Source organism: Pristis pectinata, chromosome 12 (assembly GCF_009764475.1).
Source record: "Pristis pectinata isolate sPriPec2 chromosome 12, sPriPec2.1.pri, whole genome shotgun sequence".
Taxonomy (NCBI): Eukaryota; Metazoa; Chordata; class Chondrichthyes; order Rhinopristiformes; family Pristidae; genus Pristis; species Pristis pectinata.
In genome coordinates, this window is record NC_067416.1 from 6,057,112 (window position 1) to 6,081,957 (window position 24,846).

General features: G+C 43.7%; 1 protein-coding gene across 2 annotated transcripts in view; it reads right to left on the reverse strand.

The window, feature by feature from the left end:
- Positions 1 to 23,552, reverse strand: part of hpse2 (heparanase 2) — a 268,332-nt gene extending 244,780 nt beyond the window's left edge. The window contains exons 1-3 of one of the 2 annotated variants that reach the window (XM_052027869.1): positions 22,618 to 23,552; positions 20,983 to 21,140; positions 20,155 to 20,316 (exon numbers count right to left, since the gene is read on the reverse strand). In XM_052027869.1, the coding sequence (XP_051883829.1) occupies positions 20,155 to 20,316; positions 20,983 to 21,140; positions 22,618 to 22,895 (598 nt within the window). In that variant the 5' untranslated portion in view covers positions 22,896 to 23,552. The remainder of the gene's footprint in view (positions 1 to 20,154; positions 20,317 to 20,982; positions 21,141 to 22,617) is intronic. The other variant, XM_052027870.1, reaches the window with a different exon arrangement.
- Positions 23,553 to 24,846: the final 1,294 nt, after the last annotated feature.

Consider the following 24,846-nt stretch of genomic DNA (forward strand, 5'->3'; position numbering starts at 1 on the left):
AAAGTTGCCACATACAGGAATACGGGACAAGTCTAAAAGGTCAGACTGTGCTGATGGAGGGCAAAAAAATTGAGCCACTATCACAGGTGGATAACTTAGAGCTGAAACAGCCTGTTCTGATACACACAGAGAAAGCAAGTTACCCTCATGTTGTACAACTTGTCATTGTCTGGAAGGCTGCAATATGCCCAGACGGAAGAGGAGATCTTGTTCCTCAAGCTTACACCAAGCCTTGTTGTAACTGTACGGGAGGCCACAGACAGGTCAATGTACCAGTGGCATGGAAGAATTAACGTGGCAGGCGAGAGGAATCTCAGGGTCACCCCTGTGGACTGAACGTAGATGCTCTGCAAAGTGGTCACCCAACCTGCGTTTGGTTTCTCCAAGGTAGAGGAGACCACATTGTGAACACTGAATGCAGTACCTTCGGAGTCTGTAGCTTCGATACTGTTCATTCAGAGAAAATGTTCAAAAAAGTAAAAATGAATTACTGTGGCACGATTAATCTGTATGTAATCTTCAGGACTTCTAGAACATAAAACAGTACAGCATAGAAACAGGCCCTTCGGCCCATAATGTCTGCACCAATCACAATGCTGAATTAAGCTAAATCTCTTCTGCCTGTGAATGATCCACATCCCTCCGTTCCCTGCATATCCATGTGTCCGTCTACCAGCCTCAAACACCACGATCATATCTGCCTCCACCACCACCCCTGGCAGCCCGCTCCAGGCACCCACCACTCTGTGTAAAAAAAAACTTGCCCCGTACATCTGCTTTAAACTTTCCCCCTCTCACCTTAAATATATGTCCTCTGATATTTCTACCCTGGGAAAAAGTGCCTCCGCAAAGTGTTCATATTTAAGTTCCTATCACGCAATTCTAACGCAGCATGGGAAGTCAAGATCCAGAGACTAGAGTTAGATTTGGGGGTTCCTGAACCACAATTTGCTCTGCCATTGATGCAGAGACCACACCGACAACGAGGCATATTCTTCTGTCTCCCAGCAACCCCCAGAGCCTCTACAACAGCTGTGCACAGCAATTAAGCCATTAAATCAGATACAGTTTTAGCTTCATCAAAGCGGGATCTTCATGAAATATCTTTACATGACCTTCCTTTTAAAACTGTTCAAACCGGGCTCATATAAAAATCATTACAGGTTCAATGTGTCTGCTGTTATCGCTGATATTAACTCCAGCTGGGCACTTCCTTAAGAATAATAACCCCTTGGGCATTCTGTAAACAGGAACTTCTGTCTCAAAAAGATGACATAAACAGTGAAAGCAATTCTTGACAGGTTTATAGATCAACAGTATTCAAAATCCCAAGGCAAAATGGCAGCGTTATAATAACTCCCATATACCCAGTATATCAGGCTTACTCTGCAGACCGAAAACCTCTACACTGGAGAAACCAGGAGCGGATTGAGTGACCACTTTGCAAAGCGCCTACATTCAGTCCGCAGGGACGACCCTGAGATTCCTATTGCCCTGTCACTTCAGTTCCCCATTCCTCTCTGTCTGTGACCGTCTGCACTGTTACAATAAGGCCCAATGCAAGCTTGAGGAACAACACCTCATTTTCTTCTGGATGCACTGCAGCCTTCAAGACCCTATAGTGAATTTGATAACTTCAGGTATCTTGCTCTTTCTGTTTTAGAGCTGGTTATTTCTGCTGTACGTCATCAGTCTGTGATGCTGGCTCAGGGTTATGCTCTCCATTAGCGTTGTCTGACCGTTGGACATGTTCTACGGTTTTCGTGCTCGCACTACATAACACAGACAATGAAGTGTAGTCATAGAGTTAGACAGCACGGAAACAGGCCCTTCGGCCCAACTCATCCATGCCGACCAAGGTACTCATCCAAGCTAATCCCATTTGCCTGGGTTTGACCCATATCCTTCTAAACCTTTCCTATCCGTGTACCTGTCTTTTAAACGTTGTAATTCTCCCCGCATCTATCACTTCCTCTGGCAGCTCGTTCCATATACCCACCAGTTGCCCTTCCAGTCCCCTTTTAAATCTTTCCCCTCTCACCTTAAGCCTATAGATTTAGATGCCCCATCCTTGGGAAAAAGACATCCACCTTATCTATACCCTTCATGATTTTAGAAACCTCCATAAGGTCACCCCTCAGCCTCCTGCACTCCAAGGAAAAGAGTCCCAGACTATCCAGTTATAACTCAAGCTCTCCAGTTTGGACAATATCATTGAGAGTATTTTCTGCACCTTCTCTCACTTAAATGCATCTAGGCATCCAGAACTGCACACAATACTCCAAGTGCAGTCTCACCAATGTCTTGTACAGCTGTAACATGACATCCCAATCACTCTCCAACTATTCCACTGACCTGGTCTCGCCCTATCACAGATATTTCCTTTGTTCTATTCATTCTACCTACCACCGTCTCCACAACTTTAAACTTCCTTTCTTATCTCAGTTCTAAGGGAGAGTTCTTAAGCTGGAATGTTAACTCTTTCTCTTTCCATAGATGTTGACTGACTACCGAGTATTTGCAGCAGCATTTTCTGTTGTTATTTTTGTTTGCAAGTCATGGATAGTGAAGGTTTATGGGCTGGGGAGTCTGAAGTTCAGCAGGAGACTGAGCTTTCACTGTTAAGATTCCAGATCAAATTCTGCCGGGATAGGGAAACAGAAATGGGAGGAAGTCATCGAACCATTCAACCGTCTTCCAACAGTCAGCTGACTTTGACCGACTTGTACCTTAACTCCAGTTATTCACCTTGGTTCCACATCCCGTAACCATGTGCCCAACAAATAGCTGACAATCTTAGTTCTGAAATTTTCATTTGAGCCTCTGCGGCTTCTTTCGGGAGAGAGTTCCAGGTTCCCGCTCCCCTTTCTGTCCTGACCTCACCCTGAATGGTCTGGCTCTCATTTTAAGGTGGTGCCCCATAGTTCAGGACTCCCCACCAGAGGAATAATTTTCTTTATTACCCTATCAAATCCCTTGATCACTAAGCACCTCAATTACATCACTCCTTAATCTTCTACACCCAAGGGAAGACAGAACCTAATCTATACAATCTGTCCCCATAATTGAAACCTTTTAGCCACATTATCATACTGGTGAATCTGCACTCTGCCCTCACCAAGTCCTCTCTGAGTCCAGTGCCCATAACCAAATGCAGCACCTCCAGATGTGGTTTAAACAGAGCCTTCTACAACTGTAGCATAGCTCCTTCCCTATTGGATTCCAACCACCTTGTTATGAAAGGTAACGTTTCCTGAAGACATTTTAATTATTTTTGTGCCTGTGATTTTTGTAAATAATAAATAAATCTTGCAGCACCCTGCTTCTCACAATTTAGAAAATACTTGATCTATCGGGCCAAAGTGGTTGGTTTCATCTCCATATCCACACAGAACTTCATCCACCATACCCTTTCCCCTCTCAACGTATCAACACTTGCAGTTACTTATCTTACTCATTCTGCTACTCAGCCCTCAACGTCTGATGGAAAAAAATCACTCCTGTCCGTTTCGTACGAAGATCTCACACTAAATGAACACTTAGTTATAACCCAGCTTGTCAGTCAGTTACCAAAAGTTTATGTCAACTGTTGATCTGACTCAGGCCCCAAGGTGATAGCTAGCGGGAAAATCCAATGAAACAGAGGCTTCTTGCCTGAATTTTGGGTTAAGGCACAGTTAAGGGTCAGAGCAGAGTGTTACCCATTACCTGAAAACTCCCGATCCCAGTAAGTCTTGGAAATGGACAGCGTTGCCTTCACAAGTAATATTGAGAAGGCAGAATCAACATGAAAGACAGATGTCTGTTGCTGAAAATGAGTACATCATTCCTCGTCCCTGTCACTTGTGGAATTATCTGATGGGCCTCCCCAGTGGAGACTTATGTTTTATAATTTGACCTTGATTGATCTTGTGTGATTTATTGGTAAATGCGACCTTTCCCTTCCATGGGATCACAATCACATTGTTTAATTACAACATGCCAGATCATTACACTGTTGAAAGAAAACGATGGCACATAAAAGCTTTATGCTTTCAGACATATGTTTTTCATTCTCTTAACCCTTTGCCCTCGTCAATTCTTTACTTTAGGGAAAAAAAAACCTCGCTCTCAAATAACTGCCTTTGGAGGACAAAGAAATTCCCTAAATGGATGAATGCAAATTAAGTGTGGATGTGGATTCAAAGAGCGATCGTTACAATTTACAACACCCATGTGGAAGAAGAAATTGTGGAAAATAAAATTCCTTTTGAAATGCTCGAAAGATCTTGCAGCTGTGCAAGTCAGTCTGCCACATCATCAGCCAGTGTGCTGGCGCAATCATTAGCTCCGTCCTGCTCGTCCGATATCCTGGCATGGATACCAGACTGCGCAACTTGCCCCGGTGTCAGTACAAGTGTTAGAGCGAGCACTGCGTCACTATGTTGGGTACCGTGCCCTTCATCTGCTCACAGTCGCCGGATCGGCAGCCGGGTTGGCCAGCTGACGCAATCGCCGGTCTGGGAAGGTAGCCCGCTCGGCGTCCTGGCACAGTGACCACACCGGGCACCCCATCCAAACAAGCTGCCAGCCTAACACTGGATGCAGTTGTCAAACCCAGCATCCCAGTCCGCAATCCGCCACCTCGTGAGCTACAAGATCGAGCATTCCATATCAGTCAGTGCACAAGAGTAGAGAAGGATGTAGGTATCTTTGTTATTATGTGTTAGTATGTAATGATAATAAAGAACTACAGTTCCCAGTAGGCAATGCAAGGGGTCAGACAGGGGAACAGGAAGTGGCTGTAAAAAGAGAGGGAAAGCAAGCCAGTCGGGTGTTGGTTAATAAAATGTTCAAATGTTAAACCCACACGAAGTTTGTCTCTTGATGAAGAACAAACATAACAGTATCCTGCTCCAATTACATCGAGAACACGTCGTTGTGTTCTGGTCTAGCCTCCCTCCCTGTGGAAGGCTATTACAAGACAGCTTAGATACAGGGAGATGTTCCCAGCGGCTGGTGAATCCGGAACCATTCGAGGCCACTCAGAACTGAGATCAGGAGAAACCTCTTCACCCAGAGAGTGGTGAACCTCTGGAATGCTCTAACACAGGAAACCATGGGGGGGGGCAAGTCATCAAATATGTTCGAGGAGGAGGTAGATCTATTTCATAACATTAAAGGGAGCAAGAAAATGGGCAGTGAATTGGATAATCAGCCATTACCCTGTGGGCTGGTGAAGCAGGTTCAAAGCAAACGCCTGCTCATATTTTCAATCATAAACTTGCCACAGAGGGAGTGCAGCAAAGGTTCTCCAGACTGATTCCTGGGATGGTAGGTTTGTTATACAAGGAGAGATGATGCAGACGAGGCTTTTACACTAGTTCCAATAAAGCATCTTCGAATTGGAACTGGTTTATTGTCACTTGTACTAAGGTACAGTGAAAAACTTGCCTTGCATACTGTTCATAACGATCAATTAATTACACAGTGCATTGAGGTAGTACAGTGTAAAACATAACAGAATGCAGAAGAAAGTGTTACAGTTACAGAGAAAGTGCAGTGCAGGCAGACAATAAGGTGCAAGGCCATGACAAGGTAGATTGTGAGGTTAAGAGTCCATCTTATCATACTAAGGGATAGTTCAATAGTCTTATAACAGCAGGATAGAAGGTTTCCTTGAGCCTGGTGGAACGTGCTTTCAGGCTTTTCTATCTTATGTTCCTCTTTCAGCAGATGCAACCACGAAGAGGACGTGCCAGTGTCTCTACCTTCTTCGAAGTTTAAGGACATTCAGCATGTCATTGAAGACTCTGACAAACAGACGCACAGTGGAAAGCATTCTGACTGGCTGCATCACCGCCTGGCCTTATACAATGAGATGGACTATGACCTCACGATCTACCTTGTTGTGACCTTGCACCTTATTGCACTGCACTTTCTCTGTAGCTGTGACACTTTACATAATACTGTTATTGTTTTTACCTGTATTATATCAATGCACTCTGTACTAACTCAATGTAACAGCAATGTGTAAAGAATTGATCTGCACGATCGGTTTGTAAGACAAGTATTTCACTGTACCTCGGTACAAGCGACAATAGTAAACCAATACCAATACCAACTCCAATGCACAGGAACACAAGAGGCTACAGAGAGTGGTGGGACTCAGCCAGTTGCATCCCGGGTACAGCTCTCCCCACCATCTAGGACATCCACAAGAGGCGATGACTCAGGAAGGCAATATGCACCATCAGGGACCCCCACCATCTAGGCCACGCCCTCTCTTCGTTGCTGCCATCAGGCAGAAGGTACAGGAGCCTGAAGACCCACACCTCAAGGTTCAATAACAGCTCCTTCCCCACTGCCATCAGGTTTTTGATTTTATAAGCTTTACTCTGAGTTTAGGAGAATGAGAAGATATCTTGTGAAATGCACAATATTCTTGTAGGGTTCATACAGGGTTGATGGGGAGTCATTGGCTTCCCTAGCTAAGCCACATTCTCAAGATAATGGGCTGGTCATTTAAGTCAGAGATAAGAAGGAATCTCTTGACTCAGGGGGTATTGAATCTTTAAAAAGCTCTACACAGGAGGACTGTGGAGGCTGAGATGCTGAGTGTATTCAAGACAGAGATCTACAGATTTTCAGATAGTGAGGGAATGAAGGAGCATAGGCTTAGTGCAGGAAAATGGTACTGAGGTAAAAGATCAGATGATTCAATGGTGGAGCAGGTACGATGGGCCGAATGGCCTACTCCTGCTCCTAGCTCTTATGAACAAGGAACTGGACTTTCCACCTCATCAAAATTTTCCTCAGCAGAAATCTGCTGGTGGAACTCAGCAGGTCGAACGGCATCTGTGAGAGGAAAGGAATTGTCAACATTTCGGGACAAAACTCTGCATCAAACTTTGCCTCAGTTTGGCACTGGTCTCAGGAGGCTTTCCTCTTAAAAAATCTGTCCTGAGTGCAGGGTAGAAGCTAGGTATACAAATGAGATCACTGCAAACTCTCAACCTTCCTTTAGCTGTTAATGCATGTTGAAAATATCAAATGCCCATTGCATCATAGGATGTGTAAAAAAATTGGATGCAATTTGGAAATCAAAGTTTTCAGATCTGATTCACAACTTGTGTTTTGTTCACGGGATGTGCATTTCACTGGCAAGGCTGGAATTTCATCATCCATCCCGAATTGCCAAAGAATGTAGTTAACATTGATGGGTTTGGAGTCACATTTAGGCCAAACAAGGTAAATATAGCAGATTACAAATTTATACAGATGTACAGTGGAGAGCATTCTGACTGGTTGCATCACAGCCTGGTATGGAGGCTCCAATGCACAGGATCACAAGAGGCATAGAACACTACAGCACAGTACAGGCCCTTCGGCCCACAATGTTGTGCCGACATTTTATCCTGCTCGAAGATCTATCTAACCCTTCCCTCCCACATAGCCCTCCATTTCGCTATCATTCATGTGGCTAAGAGTCTCTTAAATGTCCCTAATGTATCTGCCCCCACAACCTCTGCTGGCAGTGCATTCCATGCACCCACCACTCTGTGTGAAAAAAAAACTCACCCCTGACATCCCCCTTATACCTTCCTCCGATCACCTTAAAATTATGTCCCCTCATGTTAGTCATTTTCGCCCTGGGAAAAAGTCTCTGACTGTCCACTCGATCAATGCCTCTTATCATCTTGTACACCTCTATCAAGTCACCTCTCATCCTCCTTCTCTCCAAAGAGAAAAGCCCGAGCTCACTCAACCTATCCTCATAAGACATGCTCTCCAATCCAGGCAACATCCTGGTAAATCTCCTCTGCACCCTCTCTAAAGCTTCCACATCCTTCCTATAATGAGGTGACCAGAACTGAACACAATATTCCAAGTGTGATCTACCCAGAGATCTACAGAGCTGCAATATCACCTCAGGGCCCTTGAACTCAATACCCTGACTAATGAAGGCCAACACTCCATACGCCTTCTTAACAACCCTATTGACTTGAGTGGCAACCTTGAGGGATCAATGGACATGGACCCCATGATCCCTCTGTTCCTCCACACTGCTAAGAGTCCTGCCATTAACCTTGTATTCTTCCTTCAAATTTGATCTCCCGAAGTGTATCACTTCACGCAGTGTATCACGTAGCAGAGGGTTGTGGACTCAGCCAGCTCCTTCAAGGGCACAACCCTCCCCACCATCGAGGATATCTTCATGAGGTGGTGCCTCAAGAAGGTGGCATCCATCATGAAGGACCCTCACCATCTGGGACATGCCCTCCTCTCGTTACTACCGTCAGGGAGGTAGTACAGGAGCCTGAAGACCCACACTCAACAATTCAGAAACAGCTTCTTCCCCTCTGCCAGCAGATTTCTGAACGGTCCATGAACCCACGAATACTACCTCGTTATTCCCTTTTTTTTGCACTATTTATTTTTGTAATTTATAGATTTCTATGTCGTTGCACTGTACTGCTGCCCCAAGACAACAAATTTCACGTCATATAAGTCAGTGATAATAAATCTGATTCTGATTTCCTTCTTTGAAGAGCATTAGAAGGGTTTTTATGATGGTCCTGATGTTTTAAGGCCAACTTTACTGAAATTAGATATCCACTCCTGATTTTCCTTTTTCAACAATTAACAACTTAAATTCCCCAGCTGCTGTGGTGAGATTCAACCTCACGTCTCTGGATCAACTCTTCAAATCTCTAGATAGTAATCCAACAACTTAATGCAGGGTTTTGACCCAAAACGTCAATTATTCCTTTCCTCCCACAGATGCTGCTCGACCTGCTGGGTTCCTCCAGCAGATTGTTTGCTGCAACAACTTCATTGGCTCTGCTAGAGTGCCAAGCATAAATAAAACCAATAAGAGTGGTTTCGAATTAAAAGAAAGTGCTTGTTAAATCCCAAGTGCATCTAGTTCTTCATAAATACAGTCCAACATCATTGCTGAGATGGCACTAATGATGCTTCCTGATCGGTCTTACTCTCAACCTTCTCTGACATTGGAGGGGAGCGTTTTCAAGGTTTTATTCGTAATGTCTCTCTCAGAAACACCTGAACACATCAAAGTACAAGCATACTTGTCATTTCCTTGAACTGTTGCCATAGCTATGCATGCTACGTTGGCACCAGAAGCACGGCGAGGCTGCCCCCAGAATACTCTAAACAAAAAGATGCATTTCACTGTGTGTTTCGATGTACATGTGACTAATAAAGATATCTCATCTTAGTTGTCACAGCAAACAACCAAACAAGTCAATATTGTGGAGGTTGAAACACTGGCTGGACACCTGCTTTCAGACCAAGCCTTAAATGTCCTGATATAAAAAGGTATCAAAGTGTATGGGGAGGGGACGGGAATATGGAATTGGGACAGATGATCAGGACTGAATAACAGAGAAGGTCTGAATCGCCTGTTCAATCCCCATTTTCTATGCTGCTTTGTTCTAAGTGGTTGAGCACGAAGGATCCAATTTGCGGTCTGAAGAGTTCTTATGCAGAGCCATCGTTCTTCGATAATGCTGAACAGCGATGGACTGCAATAACCAAACAGTTCAGCTCCATTAATGCAACACCTCCTAGTGCTGAGGAATCAGGGAGTGTTTATAAATGAATGGTGGGAAATGATGGAAATACTCAGCAGGTCAGGCAGCATCTGTGGAGGGAGGGAGGGAGAGGGAGCGAGGGAGAGGAGTTAATGTTTCAGGTCAATGACTTTTGTCAGATCTGTTTTGATGAAAAGCCATTGATGTGAAGGGTTAACTCTGGTCCCTCTCCTTCCACAGATGCTGCCTGATCCTTTATTTTGGATTTTCAGCATCTGCAGTATCAGTGTGGTCACCTGGAGCTGGTATCTGGAACCTGTGATCCTGTGCTCGTTCTGCTAAATTCAAGACTTGTTGACGACAGGAGCTGGTTCACAAGTGCTCCAGTTTCCTCCCAAATCCCAAAGCTGCGTGGATTGGTAGGTTAAGTGGCCGCTGTAAGTTGTCCCTACTGTGTAATGGAATGGAATGAGAGAATAGGTCACAGGGAAAGTTACCGGGGGATGCGATTACTTTGTGAGCTAGTCTGGACTCGATGAGCTGAATGGGCTCCTTTTACGTTACATGGAATAAACGAAATCTGTGACTTGTGCATTCTTAAAACAATCCAAATTGAAAGAAACAAGTGACAGTTCCCCACTGGGAGCCTCGGTAAAATGTTAATTCTGCTTCAAGAGCTGTCATAGAACCATAGAACAGTACAGCACAATATAGGCCCTTCAGCCCATAATGTTATGCTGACCTTTAAACCTCACTTAAGACTATCTAACCCCTTCCTCCCACATATCCCTCTATTTTAAATTCCTCCATATGCTTATCTAGTAATCTCTTGAATTTGACCAATGTACCTGCCTCCACCACTACCCCAGGCAGCGCATTCCATGCCCCAACCACTCTCTGGGTAAAAATACCTTCCTCTTATATCTCCCTTGAACTTCCCACCCATTACTTTAAAGCCACGCCCTCTTGTATTGAGCATTGCTGCCCTGGGAAAGAGGGCAGCATATTATTTTGTACACTTCTATCATGTCTCCTCTCATCCTCCTCCTTTCCAAAGAGTAAAGCCCTAGCTCCCTTAGTCTCTCCTCATAATGCATGCTCTCAGAACCAGGCAACATCCTGGTAAATCTCCTCTGCACCCTATCCAACTCTTCCACATCCTTCCTGTAATGAGACGACCAGAACTTGACACAGTACTCTAAATGTAGTCTAACCAGAGTTTTGTAGAGCTGCATCATTACCTTGTGGCTCTTAAACTTGCTCCCACGACTTATGAAAGCTAACACCCCATAAGCTTTCTTAACTACCCTATCCACCTGTGAGGTCATGCGGTTGTCTTAGTCACAGATTGACCCGGGTATTGCTGATGGTTCATCTTAATGCTTCACTTCACTCTGCCCAAGTGACACTGATTGCAGTTTAGGGTTTCAGGAGTCAAATAAGAACGAAACAATTTCCTCCAGATTTTTGATGCAGTAACAAGGAACAGTAGAAAAGCTGCTGGCACAAGAAGCTTGGCCCTATGTGGGCAGATCTCAAACTCCCCACTCCGAGCCCACCACCATCCACAACCCCAACCCTCAACCTTCCCTTGCTCAAGAAATAAATTTAATTGTCTCTTAAACCAATTTACATTTAAATAGTCTCATCTGGTAATAGTTAAGGAGGAGTGCGTTTTCTCCAACCATCTTTTCTTACTCCAAACTTTCTGGCATTATTCTCATTTTGTTTTATTCTCTTAATGGTTAAGAATGTTAGCATTAAATGAGTTGCTTTCCTATAAAGCACCAATTTAACTCATCAAGCAATGCCTGGTCACATTAGCAGTTCTTAATTTGTGTGGAAGTTAGTCCATTAAAGTTAATTCTCAAAAGCAAACAATAAATCGGCAGTGTAGTGCTTACTAAGATGGATAGGCTAATAGCATTAAGAATCGACCTTACTGCCTATTAATAAGATAAGTTATCTTTATTAGTCACACGTACATCAAAACACACAGAGAAATGCATCTTTTTGCCTAGAGTGTTCTGGGGGCAGCCCACAAGTGTCACCACGCTTCTGACACCAACATAGCATGCCCACAACTTCCTAACCCGTACGTCTTTGGAATGTGGGAGGAAATCAGAGCACCTGGAGGAAACCCACGCAGACACGGGGAGAACGTACAAACTCCTTACAGACAGCGGCCGGAATTGAACCCGGGTCACTGGCGCTGTAAAGCGTTATGCTAACTGCTACACTACCGGGCCTGCTTGGCATATCCTTGCAGATATCAGATAAACAGCGATAACAACTTACTTTTTTATATAACACATTTAACGTAGTCGTATGTCCCAAGTTGCTTCACAGAAACCACACTAGATGTTACAGAAGAGAGCCGAAAGTTTAATGGAAGAAATAGGTCCTTAAGGAAAGTCTTAAATAGAGAGAGAAAGAAAAACAGAGAGAGTTAGAGAGGAAATTCCAGAGCTTGAGGCCCAGGTAGTTAATAGCATAGCCACCAATGATGGAGCTATTAAAGTCAGGGATGCTCAGAACTGGAGGAGCACAGAGATCTCAAAGGTTTGTAGCGCGAGAGAAGACTGTGGGGATTGGGTGTACTAAACTCTCCTCCTCTCCAATTGTCAATCCTTTCTACTACATGAAGTTAAAATGATATTTTGGTTGTGTGTCATTAACCCCCTGATATCACATCAGAATCACAGGTACTTGGAAGTGAGATACCAGCCACCATATATTCTCAACATGAGCTCAAGCCAAAGGCAGAGAGGAGAAAATGAAGGGGGAAGAATTTTTTTCCCTTGGCTGAAACAGGTTGTACAGTTTAAACAATAATGTAGCCACAGAGTCGAGATTGATTAAAATCACATCACAAGGTGAGAGTTCAGCACTGTAACGTCATAAATACCCTGAACATTTCACATAGCTGAGAAGCAGTTCCTGTTCGGTGAAAATTACCGTATTACCTAGAGTTGAGCTATGACTTATACAAGAACATAAGAAATAGGAGCAGGAGTGAGTCATGCAGCACCTCAGGTTTGCTCTACCATTCAATAACATATGATCTTGCCACCAATTCCATTTTCCTGACTATTCCCCTAACCCTAGACTCCTCAACAGTCCAAATATCCTGCCGTCTCAGGCATGAGTACATTCAATGATTTAGCATCCAAGGCTGCTTAGGGTAGAAGATTCACAACTCTGAGAAATGAAGCTCCCCCTCATTTCTGTCTTAAATCTGCAACCTCTTCTGACAAGATGTCCCCAGTCCCAGATTCCCTATAAGGGGAAACTTTCTCTCAGCAGCTACCTCATTAAGCCCCCTCTAAGTCTTAAGTGACCATAAGATCATCTCTCACAACTTCAGTCCTGCAAACCTCTTGGTGTTCAAATTGGTTCTGAGCTGTGGCTGACTACTGTATTAAAGGAGGAAGGTTTCGTCCAGGATTGTAGACAGGATTAGAAAATTTCTAATCGCGAGCACATAACAAGTACAGGCACGGTAGTGTAGCGGTTAGCGTAACGCTTTACAACGTCAGCGACCCGGGTTCAATTCCGGCCGCTGTCCATTAGGAGTTTGTACATTCTTCCCCGTGTCTGCGTGGGTTTCCTCCGGGTGCTCTGGTTTCCTCCCACATTCCAAAGACGTACGGGTTAGGAAGTTGTGGGCATGATACATTGGTGCCAGAAGCGTGGCGACACTTGTGGGCTGCCCCCAGAACACTCTACGCAAAAGATGTATTTCACTGTGTGTTTCGATGTACACGTGACTAATAAAGAAATCTTATCTTATCTTGCCTTCAGGCTGCTCAACAAATCAGTGAGACCATAGCTGGTCCCTTTCCTTTTATATTCTTGTCCAGAAAGAAGTGAACGTGATTAAGCAGTTTTGCATAACTACATGGAACAGTACAGCACAGGGACAGGTCCTTCAGCCCACCATGTCTATGCTGACCATGATGCCAAATTAGATTAAACCCATCTGCCTGCACACGATCCACAGCCCACCATTCCCTGCATGTTCATGGCTTGTCTAAATGCCTCTTAACACCACTATTGTGTCTGCTTCCACCAGCTCCCCTGGCAGCCCATTCCCGGTACCTGCCACTCTCTCTAACCCACACATCTCCTTTAAACTTTCCCCCTCTCACCTTAAAGCTTTGCCCTCTAGTATTTGACATTTCTACCCTGGGAAAAAGACTCTGTCTACTCCATCGATGTCTCTCATAATTTTATACATCTCTATCAGGTCTCCCCTCAGCCTCCAGAGCTCGGTAGTGTAGCGGGTAGCGTGATGCTATTACAGCGCCAGCAACCTGGGTTCAATTCCAGCCACTGTCTGCAAGGAGTTTGTACATTCTCCCCGTGTCTACGTGGGTTTCCTGCAGGTGCTCCGGTTTCCTCCCACATTCCAAAGACGTACTGGTTAGGAAGTTGTGGGCATGCTATGTTGGCGCTGGAAGTGTGGCGACACTTGCGGGCTGCCCCCAGAACACTATGCAAAAGACGCATTTCACTGTGTGTTTCGACGCACATGTGACTAATAAAGATATCTTATTATCTAAAAACGACCTTAGTTTGTCCAACCTCTCCTTATAGCTAATACGCTCTAATTTTCTAATAATTCTTCATGTTAAGCCAGATTGTGTTTATTGGGATGTCAGATTTATAATTCCACAGCACCATGGTAAACAGCAATAACTCTCTCAAGCCAGATCAATGGAATAATTGATCAAGGTTCCCATTTCAAGGATCGTACTGATGTGAAAAATCAAACAAATCTTCAGATATTGGAAATCTAAAATAAAAACAGAAAATGTTGGAAATACTCATCAGGTCAGGCCGCATCTGTGGGAAGAGAAACAGAGCCTTCAGGTCAAAGACTCTTCATCAGAACTGAAATGGAGACTCAAGAAGCCGCAGGGAGTGTGGGAAAGGGGGATATCTCTGATGGGGTAAGACCAGGGTGACTACGTTTACAGCTTATCATGGTGGTCACCGTGGTTTTATCCTATCAGAGACACACCTCTTCGTCCATTCTCCCTGCAGTACCTATTGTCTCCTCTCCTAGTTCTGGTGAAGGGTGCTTGACCTGAAATGTTAGCTCTGTGTCTCCTCCCACTGATGCAGCCTGACCTGCTGAGTAGGACAAGCATTTTCTGCTTTCCTTATCGTGCTGGTGTGTTCATACCCTCTCCTTATATGGGAGTAACAGCTGCATGGATTATGTAAGAACATCAGAAAATATTCATTTTCCAAGTCAATGAACACATCAAGATAAATTAAGTAATTATGCACATGTCCCCTTCAAAGAATATCTCCTCAAAAATGGTTTAAATTGTGCTCGTTTTAAAAGTCTGGTGCCTAGAGCATGATACCGTACAAGGATTTACACTAAGTTTGATGCTGAGCTGGATGATAAAACTTCAATAATTCATCTGTTATAGTACGATTGCACAGTTACTTCCAGTTACTGAGAAAAACAGTGGAAGAGTTGCCTATTCAATCTCTGAGTCGGCTCCACAATTCGATGAGTTCATAGCTGATCTGTGACCGAACTCCATTCACCAACCTTTATTCCATGTTCTTTGATATCCTTGGTTAACAAAAACTTATCAATCTCACAATTAATATCTACAACAAATCCAATATGCATTTACTTCTTATATGTAGTGTATTGCACTTGGTACTCACAATGCGGTCTCCTCTGCATTAGAGGAGTAAAACACAGATAGGCTTCAGAATCAGATTTATTATCACTGACTGAGATGATGTCAAATTTGTTGTTTTGCGGCAGCAGTACAGTGCAAAGACATAAAATTACTATAAATTATAAAAATAAATATATAGTGCAGAAATAATGAATAACAAGGTAGTGTTCATGGGTTCCTGGACTGGTCAGAAATCTGATGGTGGAGGGGAAGAAGCTGTTCCTGAATCATTGTGGGTCTTCTGTACCTCCTCCCCGATGGGAGTAAGGAGAAGAGGGAATGTCCCAGATGGTGACGGTCCTTAGTGATGGATGCCGCCTTCTCGAGGCACCACCTTTTGAAGATGTCCTTGATGATGGGGAGGGCTGTACCCATGATGGAGCTGGCTGAGCCTACAACCCTCTGCGGCCTCTTGCAATCGTGTGCGCATTGGAGCCTCCATACCAGGCTGTGGTGCAGCCACAGCAACTTCTTGCTGCCTCAGTAAAGCAGCCAGCAGAATCAAAGACCCTGCCCACCCTGGACATTCGCTCTTCACCCCTCTCCCATCAGGCAGAAGACACAAAAACCTGAAAGCACATACCACCAGGCTCAAGGACAGCTTCTATCCCGTGGTTGTAAGACTATTGAATGGTTCCCTTATACGATATGGTGGACTCTTGACCTCACAATCTACCTCATTGTGACCTTACACCTTATTGTCTACCTGCACTGCACCTTCTCTGTACTGTAACACATTATTCTGCATTTTATTATTGTTTTACCTTGTACTACCTGAATGCACTGTTGTAATGAATTGATCCATGTGGACGGTATGCAAGACAAATTTTTCACTGTACCTCAGTACATGTGACAATAATAAACCAATTCTCCACCGTACATCTATAGAAATTTTTAAGTATCTTTGGTGACATACCAATCCTGCTCAAACTCCTAACAAAATAGATCCACTGGCTTTATAGATGGCTTTTCAGAGCACCTCCATTCAATCCACAGGGAAAACCCCAAGCTTCCAATGCCTTTCACTTTAATTCTCCATCCCACTCCGACTATGTCCACTGTCTGTCCATGGCCTACTACACTGTTCCAGTGAGGCCCAACGCAAGCTTGAGAAACAACATCACATCATCCATCTGGGCCCATTACAATCTCGGGGACGTGCCAGCGAATTCAAAGTTTCAATTAACTTTTTTTTCAAATTTGAAACAAACTATCTGATTCTGCATTAAGGTTGTTCATCTGTAAAGTTAACTCAGTTTTTCTCTCTCCACAGACACTGTCTGACCTGCTGGGCATTTCCAATATTTTTCCTTTTGGTAAAACCCTAATCACTACAGTTTAGCAACACTATTTGATCATTTTGCACCAAAATGGATTTTTTTTGTTCTAATTGTGTTCTTTCTTATTAAGATAGTATATAATTTATGTTTTTCTTGTGAATGCTGCTTATCTGACGCTATGTGCCTGTGATGCTGCTACAAGTAAGTTTCTCATTGCACCTGTGCACTCATGGACTTGTGCATCTGACAATAAACTCAACTTTGACTAGTTTCAGGTTCAGCAGTAGCTCAGACCTGCATTTCACGGCTTTAACGTGTTCTGCTGCTTGTTTTCTCTCCATGTCCAACTTCCCTCATCAACCAGATGGCTCTGTAAATATTAGAGTCACCTGGACATCCCTGGTCTCGCCCTATCAGAGATATTCCCTTCCTCCTATCCATCCCTCTCCTTCCTCTCTGCAGCTTAGAACTAGCTTTCTTACTTTCACTTTGGCATGAAACATTTTTCTTTCTCCACAGATGCTGCCTACCCTGCTGAGTGTTTTCAGCATATTCTGATATTATTGAAAATGTCAAGGTGTTCACTTACTCCGGACTTATGATCAAGTTCTTGCAACTTCGTGACATTGGATATTAGGTTTATAATCAGCAATTCCTGATGAAGGGTTTCCACCCAAAACGTCAACTGTTTATTTCCCTCCGTTGATCCTGCCTGACCTGCTGAGTTCCTCCAGCATTTTGTGTGTGTGTTGTTCCAAATTCCAGCATCTGCAGAATCTCTTGCATCTCTGAACTGCTTTATAATCCCTGGTTTACCTCTCTCAACTATCTTAAACAATAGCATGGCATGAGCAACTTCCCAATGGAAAGGCGCAGTTCCTGAACTGAGAGAGCTTTGGAAGACTACAATTAATGCATCTGCAATGTTCTCACCTGCTAGTGTAGCGGTTAACGTCACGCTATTACAGTGCTAGAGACCCAGGTTCAATTCCGGCCGCTGTCTGTAAGGAGCTTGTACGTTCTCCCCATGTCTGCATGGGTTTGCTCTGGTTTCCTCCCACATTCCAAAGACGTACGGGTTAGGAAGTTGTGGGCATGCTATGTTGGCACTGGAAGAGTGGCGACACTTGCGGGCTGCCCCCAGAACACTCTACTCAAAAGATGTATTTCATTGTGTGTTTCAATGTACATGTGACTAATAAATATCTTATCTTATCCCTCTAAAACCCTAGGATGTCAACCATCTACTCCTTGGTGTCATTATATTCTCCACTACAGCCATTTTGCTTCCAAGAGCTTTGGTGAGATCTCATCATCGATTCAATGTTAACTTCCTCAGGACATTAAGCATGCTCTCCCCTTCCCCTATCATAAATACTGGAACAAAGGATTATTCATACGTTGGCAATTTCCTTAATTTTGTTTATAATATCACTTTGCTTCTGATTACTTTTACACCCAACACAAAGATAAAAATTGTTTGCACTGGCTTTGCTATCCCTTGCAAGTTTCTTTTCATACTCCCTTCTTACGGCTTTACTGTCTTTTGTTGTTCCTCTATTGCTCTTCATTACCAGGACCTGTGATAGTTTTTGGTGTCTTTCAGCTCAATGTTGTCTCTTATCTCATTAACTATCCCTGGCCAAGTAGCTTAGGAATTGTCGTTGCACTCAATTCCATAAATAGGACCCGATCTGGTTTTCATGCAGAGCTGAGTACAGGCTGTCCCAGGGTAATGATTGGGTTCTGGTTTTGTCCATAAGTCAGAAAATACACAAGAATCACTTGATATGGTAACAACACCTCCACTGTATTGTAATGAATGGCATCAAAGACACACAAGACTGATAAGAAAGAACAACTACTAAAAGCAGAGAGAGAGGGGAAACTAGTTCTGCCGCTCGTAGAATGAGCGTATGTAGGTACATCGGTCTTTTGAATTTAATAATATTATGGGAGCTCATTTGCATGTAGGGGTGTCCATAAGTTGTGTGTTCGTAAGCTGGGGACAGCCTGCAGTTTGAAACCCCAACTCTCATAGATCTGAGCTCACAGTTCCAGCCAAGCAAAAATAAATCTAAACTTACAAAGTTAGTCCCTATGCTTCCTGAGAACTTTATAAGTTTACCACCCCATATGATTAATGCCAGGGCTAAGTGCCCTCCCACTCACTTCCTCTCACTGCTTCTGGCCACTGGGTATACCAGCCATCTGGGTAGCAAGGTTCTGTGCCCAAATACACTTGCCCATATACCATCCTGTTACAACTTGCCTCAGAGTGAACCATATCATGTGACACAGGTTTGCCAACTACGAATTGCTCATCACTACCAGTATGGAGGAGGACTGTGCATTAAAAGCAACATTTCTAATCTCATTATGATCAGATCTGAGATACTTGAAACAGTGGATCATTTTCATGACGATATTCACCAACACATGACAACATCATTATGTAATATTTCAGAACAGGACTTCATTCAGTACCACTCGCTCTCTGATATATTTAAGTGTGTTTCAAGCAGTATGGAATCTGAAATCCCAGTACTTTGAGTGCAGTTAAACACAAATTGTTTAGCAGACAAACTGCAATTGATCAACAAGTAAGTGCATTAGCAGAAAACAGTTGACGGATCAGTTTAAGACAAAAATCGCTATTTGTTTCTCCCACTTAGGGACCCTGACTAGTGCACCATATATAATTGGACAAGACCACACATATTTAGTTCGCCCTGTGAAACTAATACATAAAATACATTATGCACATTAAATGCCAATTGTACACCACATTCAACTGGTACACTGCATGATACCTGTACGAAATATGTACTGCATGCACATGAAATTAGCATGTCAAATGTAACTTGTACACAACATGCATCAGTACACTGCTTGCAACTGGTACACCACGTGCATCTAGGACAAAAGAAACAAAACAACCGTAACAAAGAGCAGGACACCATATGCAACGGGTTCACCAAGTGTAATGCAACAAATGGTTCACTACATGCGAATAGTGCATCGCCTGTAGGCAGCACAGCGCAACAAAGCAGGTACGTCACAAGCTACAACTGTACGACGTGCGACTGATACAACCAGTCCAAAGGCCACGTCAAATGCAACAGCTCCACTCCTTGCAAATGGGACACTTCATGCGATGGCCACACTGTGTCCCACGCATTTTCCGCAAGCTAAATTTAAAACGCTTCGGATTGCTTCTTTGCATTATACACGGCACTTTTATCCCCCAAAACTACACATGAAAAATGGATGCAAATTCGTAAACCACGACATTAAGCTGTTACTTGCAACGATTGTCATGAAACACCTGATATTTTTTTCAACTAAAAGAATCATGTCTATATTTCTGGTTCCTCTGCCAACTAAAATTCGCGTTGAGGGGATTGTAATACGCAGAAAAGACAACCTGGGTTCAAAATTTCGACACACAACATTGCAAAAGATGGGTGCTGCTGAGGCAGGCTTCGCCGAACACTCCACGCCTCAAGCAATCTCCCTCTCGCCCCGCACACCGCGGTTAACCTGGGTAGACAAGTCCTTTAGTCAACCGAAGCCCCAACACGCCCTCTTCCAAGCACCAAGCTCGCCCCGCGCAGTTCTTCCTACCCGTTATTGTGATGTTGCTGTAGGTGTTGGAAAAGTGTTCCTTGGTCAGGACGATCTGCATCTGCGACGCCTTTTCTCTCTGTAACTGCAGCATAATATCTGGATGCTGCGCAATTTTACAGCCCTTCTGTTTATCCAGGGCAATATCACTCCGGACAATATCTGAAATTATAAACACAACATGCCGGCGATCAGATGAAATTACAGTATTTAACAATCCCTCCTTACCCCTTCGGAAAACAGATTTACAGGCGAATTTTCATTTTAAAATCGTTTACAGTCGGCACCCACCAAACAAACCGGGGCATTTTGTCCCGGGTCCTGACCATCTCGATCAAAAGCAACGGTAAACGAGAAACGACACCCCGCACTACAACTTGGCTGGGAGATACACACAGTGTTTTGCACGGTGTCTATTGACAGTTTGACCCGTGGTAAATTATATGGGCAACTCGTAAATTACCCCACAGCTTGACAACGTACACTTTGTGATATAGGGCAGATCTATATGTTGTATTAGAACACGTGGAAATATACATTGCAATAAATAGAAGGACAATATGGAGTCTGAAATGTGTATATATTTAATTACAAATAACTAATGTAAAATGCCTCGAGAGATATAAAGCGCTTTAAATATAATAAATGCTAAACTTTATTCGTTAAATTTACGCATTATTTGTCTAACATATAAATTTCAGAAGTTAATTTTTGTAATTTCTGTATCAAGCGGTATTTAGCCAGTTTATACGACTTGGCTAGAATGGAAAATACACCGAAAGGAGCGCTGATAGTTCAAGAGGCCTTAGAAGAGAAAGATTCAGATACCGTCTTCGTAGTTTTTGAGATAGTAATCGGGCCCCAGCTCGCCTCGGTGTTTCGCCAGATTTCGGTGATTCTGGAATTGTAGAAAATCCGTCCTTTTTCCACCGAACCAGAGGAAGGCGGGGGATAACCCTCGAGCCAAAGTTACCAGCTTTTTGGAGCTGTGGGTTTTCAGAAAGAATATTTCACCTCAACCTTGCCTGTAAAGTTTCATCTCCGCGTAGACTGCGCGAACCGAACATTAGTAGCGAGGGAGACGTCATTTGGAGAGGTTTATTCCTAAAAGCAAAGAGCTTAATTTTGATTTCTCTGCGGATTAGAATATTAATTTGAAAACACCCAAAACTTTTTAGTGTGTTGCGAATAATTTATGGTAAGGCCTTTGTCAAATGTAGGTCTTACGCGGAGACTAAAATCTGAGTTTCAGCCGCCAAACGTTAGTAAATCAAAAGCTGCCTGCGCTCTTTAGTGGTAAGGTTTAAGAAGAATTATTTTTTAAGGAAGTTCGTTTATTTACAGTCCAGTTCGGGAGCTTCCGTTACAATGCGTATGAAGCGCGATTCTGCTCTTTAAGATATTTTGGGAGTTGAGGATTTTTCACTGAACTGCATAACGATATACCACCAACGTATACTCGCACACAATAACTAATACGCGAACTATTGGTTACAACCCTGATAAAAAAGTTGCAAGCAAAAATCCAAAATACTAAGAAGTTTAAAAATGACATTTGCGTCCCTAGCACCATGAAATAATCAGTTTTATAAATGATTTCACACCGAATATTCTGAACTTTTTTGGCCCAACGGAATTCTGCAAATTTTTACATTACTGTGTGATGTAACTAAATGTAATCTATTCAATTTTCCTCAATCCGCGGTGAGAGAGGTGGAGATGGGTCGCTATTGTATTTCTTTAAAAAAAAGTTTATTTTTAAAAAACGAAAACCCACTAGGAGATAGGAGGGAAGGGAGCGGATTTATTTCATAGTCCTGGGAGATTGTTAAACCAGCTACGTTGTGGGGTTATGTTAAATACTCCCCGAATTGTTTTAATTTAAAAATCTGATGTCTCACGTTTTACGATATATGGTTTAGTTGAACTGAAATTATATCCCCATTCCCATGTGTAAAATACACAGTTCTCTCAATTTCACCGTTAATGTTTTGGGGTATAATTCTGGCGGCTACTAATCACTCCTTCATAGACTATTTCCTGATCTGAGAACACAAATAGTTTCGTTTCATCGAATTCGGCGACTATTGTCTGTTGGTTCTCTTGAAATTAAGTTGCATTTTCAAATCGCTCCTAAATTTAACAAGCTGAGAGTTTTCTTTAAACTATAGCCCAGAACTGAACATCTCGAACAAACCGGATCATAAATCGGCGGGGATTAGAAACGAAAAATGCCACGTCGGATACACAGAAGAGAAATGATGGTGCTTTTGTTCAAATTACAAAGGGATATCGGTCGATTTTGATGCTGCGCTCGTTTGAAAAATGAACTAAAAACACTTCGTCGAATGAAAATACGCCCGTCAATTTCATGTGGGCGATGTCACCCAGGGAGAAATAGAATTGTTTCTTAACATTAAAACGGAATTTATTTTCTTGTCTCGCAGTTAAGTAAGACTCTACCTTAAAAAGTCAATCCAACCATTGTGCAGCACCGCCGGGTCCAGCTGAATTGACAGAAAGTTTTCGCTGACGCTCCGCACTGAACCCCTGATGTCTACGTCCAACAGAATGAGAGTCTTCATTCCCCTCCGGGCTTGGCTCAGACCTGCCGCCGCCGATTTTCTTTCCCCGACCTGCGCCGATGCCGAGAGGCGAGCGAGCACGGGGAGGAATGCAAGCAAGTAAAAAGCTGGCAAAGTCCCAGTGAGGCTGAAGTGGAGAAATAAGCCACCGGGCATTGTCGTTTCAGAGAGAGAGAGTCAAATCAAATTCTCCCAAATGGCAACTTCCAAAGCGGTGGGGAGAGTGAATTATTTTTTGAATTGCCAGTTGTGTGTGGTTTGCAATGTTTTGATGGCGTGTTTGGAAGCTCCACGCCCCCAGCCTCTCCGGCAGTCCGCACGCCCCCCTTTTAAAAGCCTCGACCCGAACTGTGAAGCCGATTAAAAAAGGCGAAGACACCGTCCCAATCTCATCGCCCAAGTCAGCCAACGGCATGCCCCGACCCTTGCGCTCTCGGGGGACCGTGCGCATGGTACGACCACCGGGGGAGAGGGAAGAATCCCACGGAGGCAGACACTGGGGATGCGGGTGAAACCGTGGCAAATGCACTAGCAGGTCGGTCGCGGCAACGGCTGGGGTTCGGTCCCCGCTGCCGACACAGTACCGCGATTCATGGACTATCCCCTTTCTATCAATATCCACCACATCAATTCTTGGCGGTGCATTTGTGTTACCAGGTTACCCTGTGCACGTGTCCACCAACACTCCCGATGATAAATCCCACCTGGGTCGCTTTTCCAGTTTTTCCAGGCCCTAACCATTTAATGCTATTTTACCCAGCCTCTCTCGTTGGATGCCTTGAGATCCCTCTACCTTTAACAGCTGTGCGAGATTGGGGGGGGGGAAGCTAGTGGCTTTTCTCAATTGTTAATTAGTATTTGATTTCATGAATGAAACTACCGCGTTCCGGGGCCGATCCAATTATCCGTGTGAGAAAATGCGTTGTGCGGGACTCACTACTGACTCATTCCCGAACACTCAGTGACTTTTTAATGACTTTTCCATGAGGTTTTTTTTATTTGAAAATATTTTCACTGAGGAATACGTGCATCGACAGTGCATACCGATACAGGCGGTCAATGTATTCATGCATTGAGCAATATTTATTTGGAGAGCTTTACGGTCGTTCTGTCCTCTTACACGGTTGTGCGGGGACTTAGAGGCGCCGCACTGCACAGCGGTCTGTCTTTGGCATCTTGCTTACAGGGAAAGAAAATTGCAGATGTTGGAAATCTGCAACCGAAACAGAAAATGCTGTGAACACTCAGCAGGTCGGGCAGCATCTGTGGAGAGAGTAGCAGAGTTAACATTTCAGGTTGAAGACCTTTCATTCAGAAACAGGTGCTGTCTGATTTTGTCGTGAGCCTCCGGACTTTGTTTCACGTGCCTTCCAGGAACACTGGGTCCTGAATAATTCGCCTTGCGGGAACAATCCATGCAGTTGGATTGGGCTCCACAGTGGGAGGAGTGTGGGCAAAAGTTCGCACAGCAGACCGCAGTCTCTCCTGAAATGCCAGAGCAACACCGAAAAGTAAACGGCTGGTGATCAAGGCTCGCCTTTTGATCATCCTTCCAAAGACGCTTGGCGGTGTGATTGGTGTGTTCCCGGTCTTATCCCTTATCCTGGTCAAAAATTATCTTTCAGAGTTCCCCATCATCTACAATACCCGTCTAGCGTGGCAGTTACTCATTCGCCCCTCTTCCCCTCCGAAGGAGAGTTTATGTTGTGTAGATAAAACTCTACAGATTTTGAGAAGTCACTCTCCCGTGACGTGACTGTAAACGCTCTGAGTTTGTTCTGTGTTTTGCGTTCTGGGGATCCACAGAATTGCGTATCTCCTTTACTGGATGTTTTGGGGTAACTTTTTATCTATTGGGTATCATTCTTTAGGTTAATCTGTGCTATTGCTCATTTCTGCGTTACGTTTTAGGTATATCTATCTCTTTTTGGATGTGTCCCGTTTGTTTATTTTCGGGGAGGGGGCACAGTTCTTAGTAATTTAACCATTACTGAGCTGTTTTTATGTTAGTGGGTTTATCTCTGTAACTCGACTCCATGGGTCCGTCCTGTTTCATGGAACTCTGCATTGTATTGGTTCTGTAGATAAACGTATATGTTATATATAA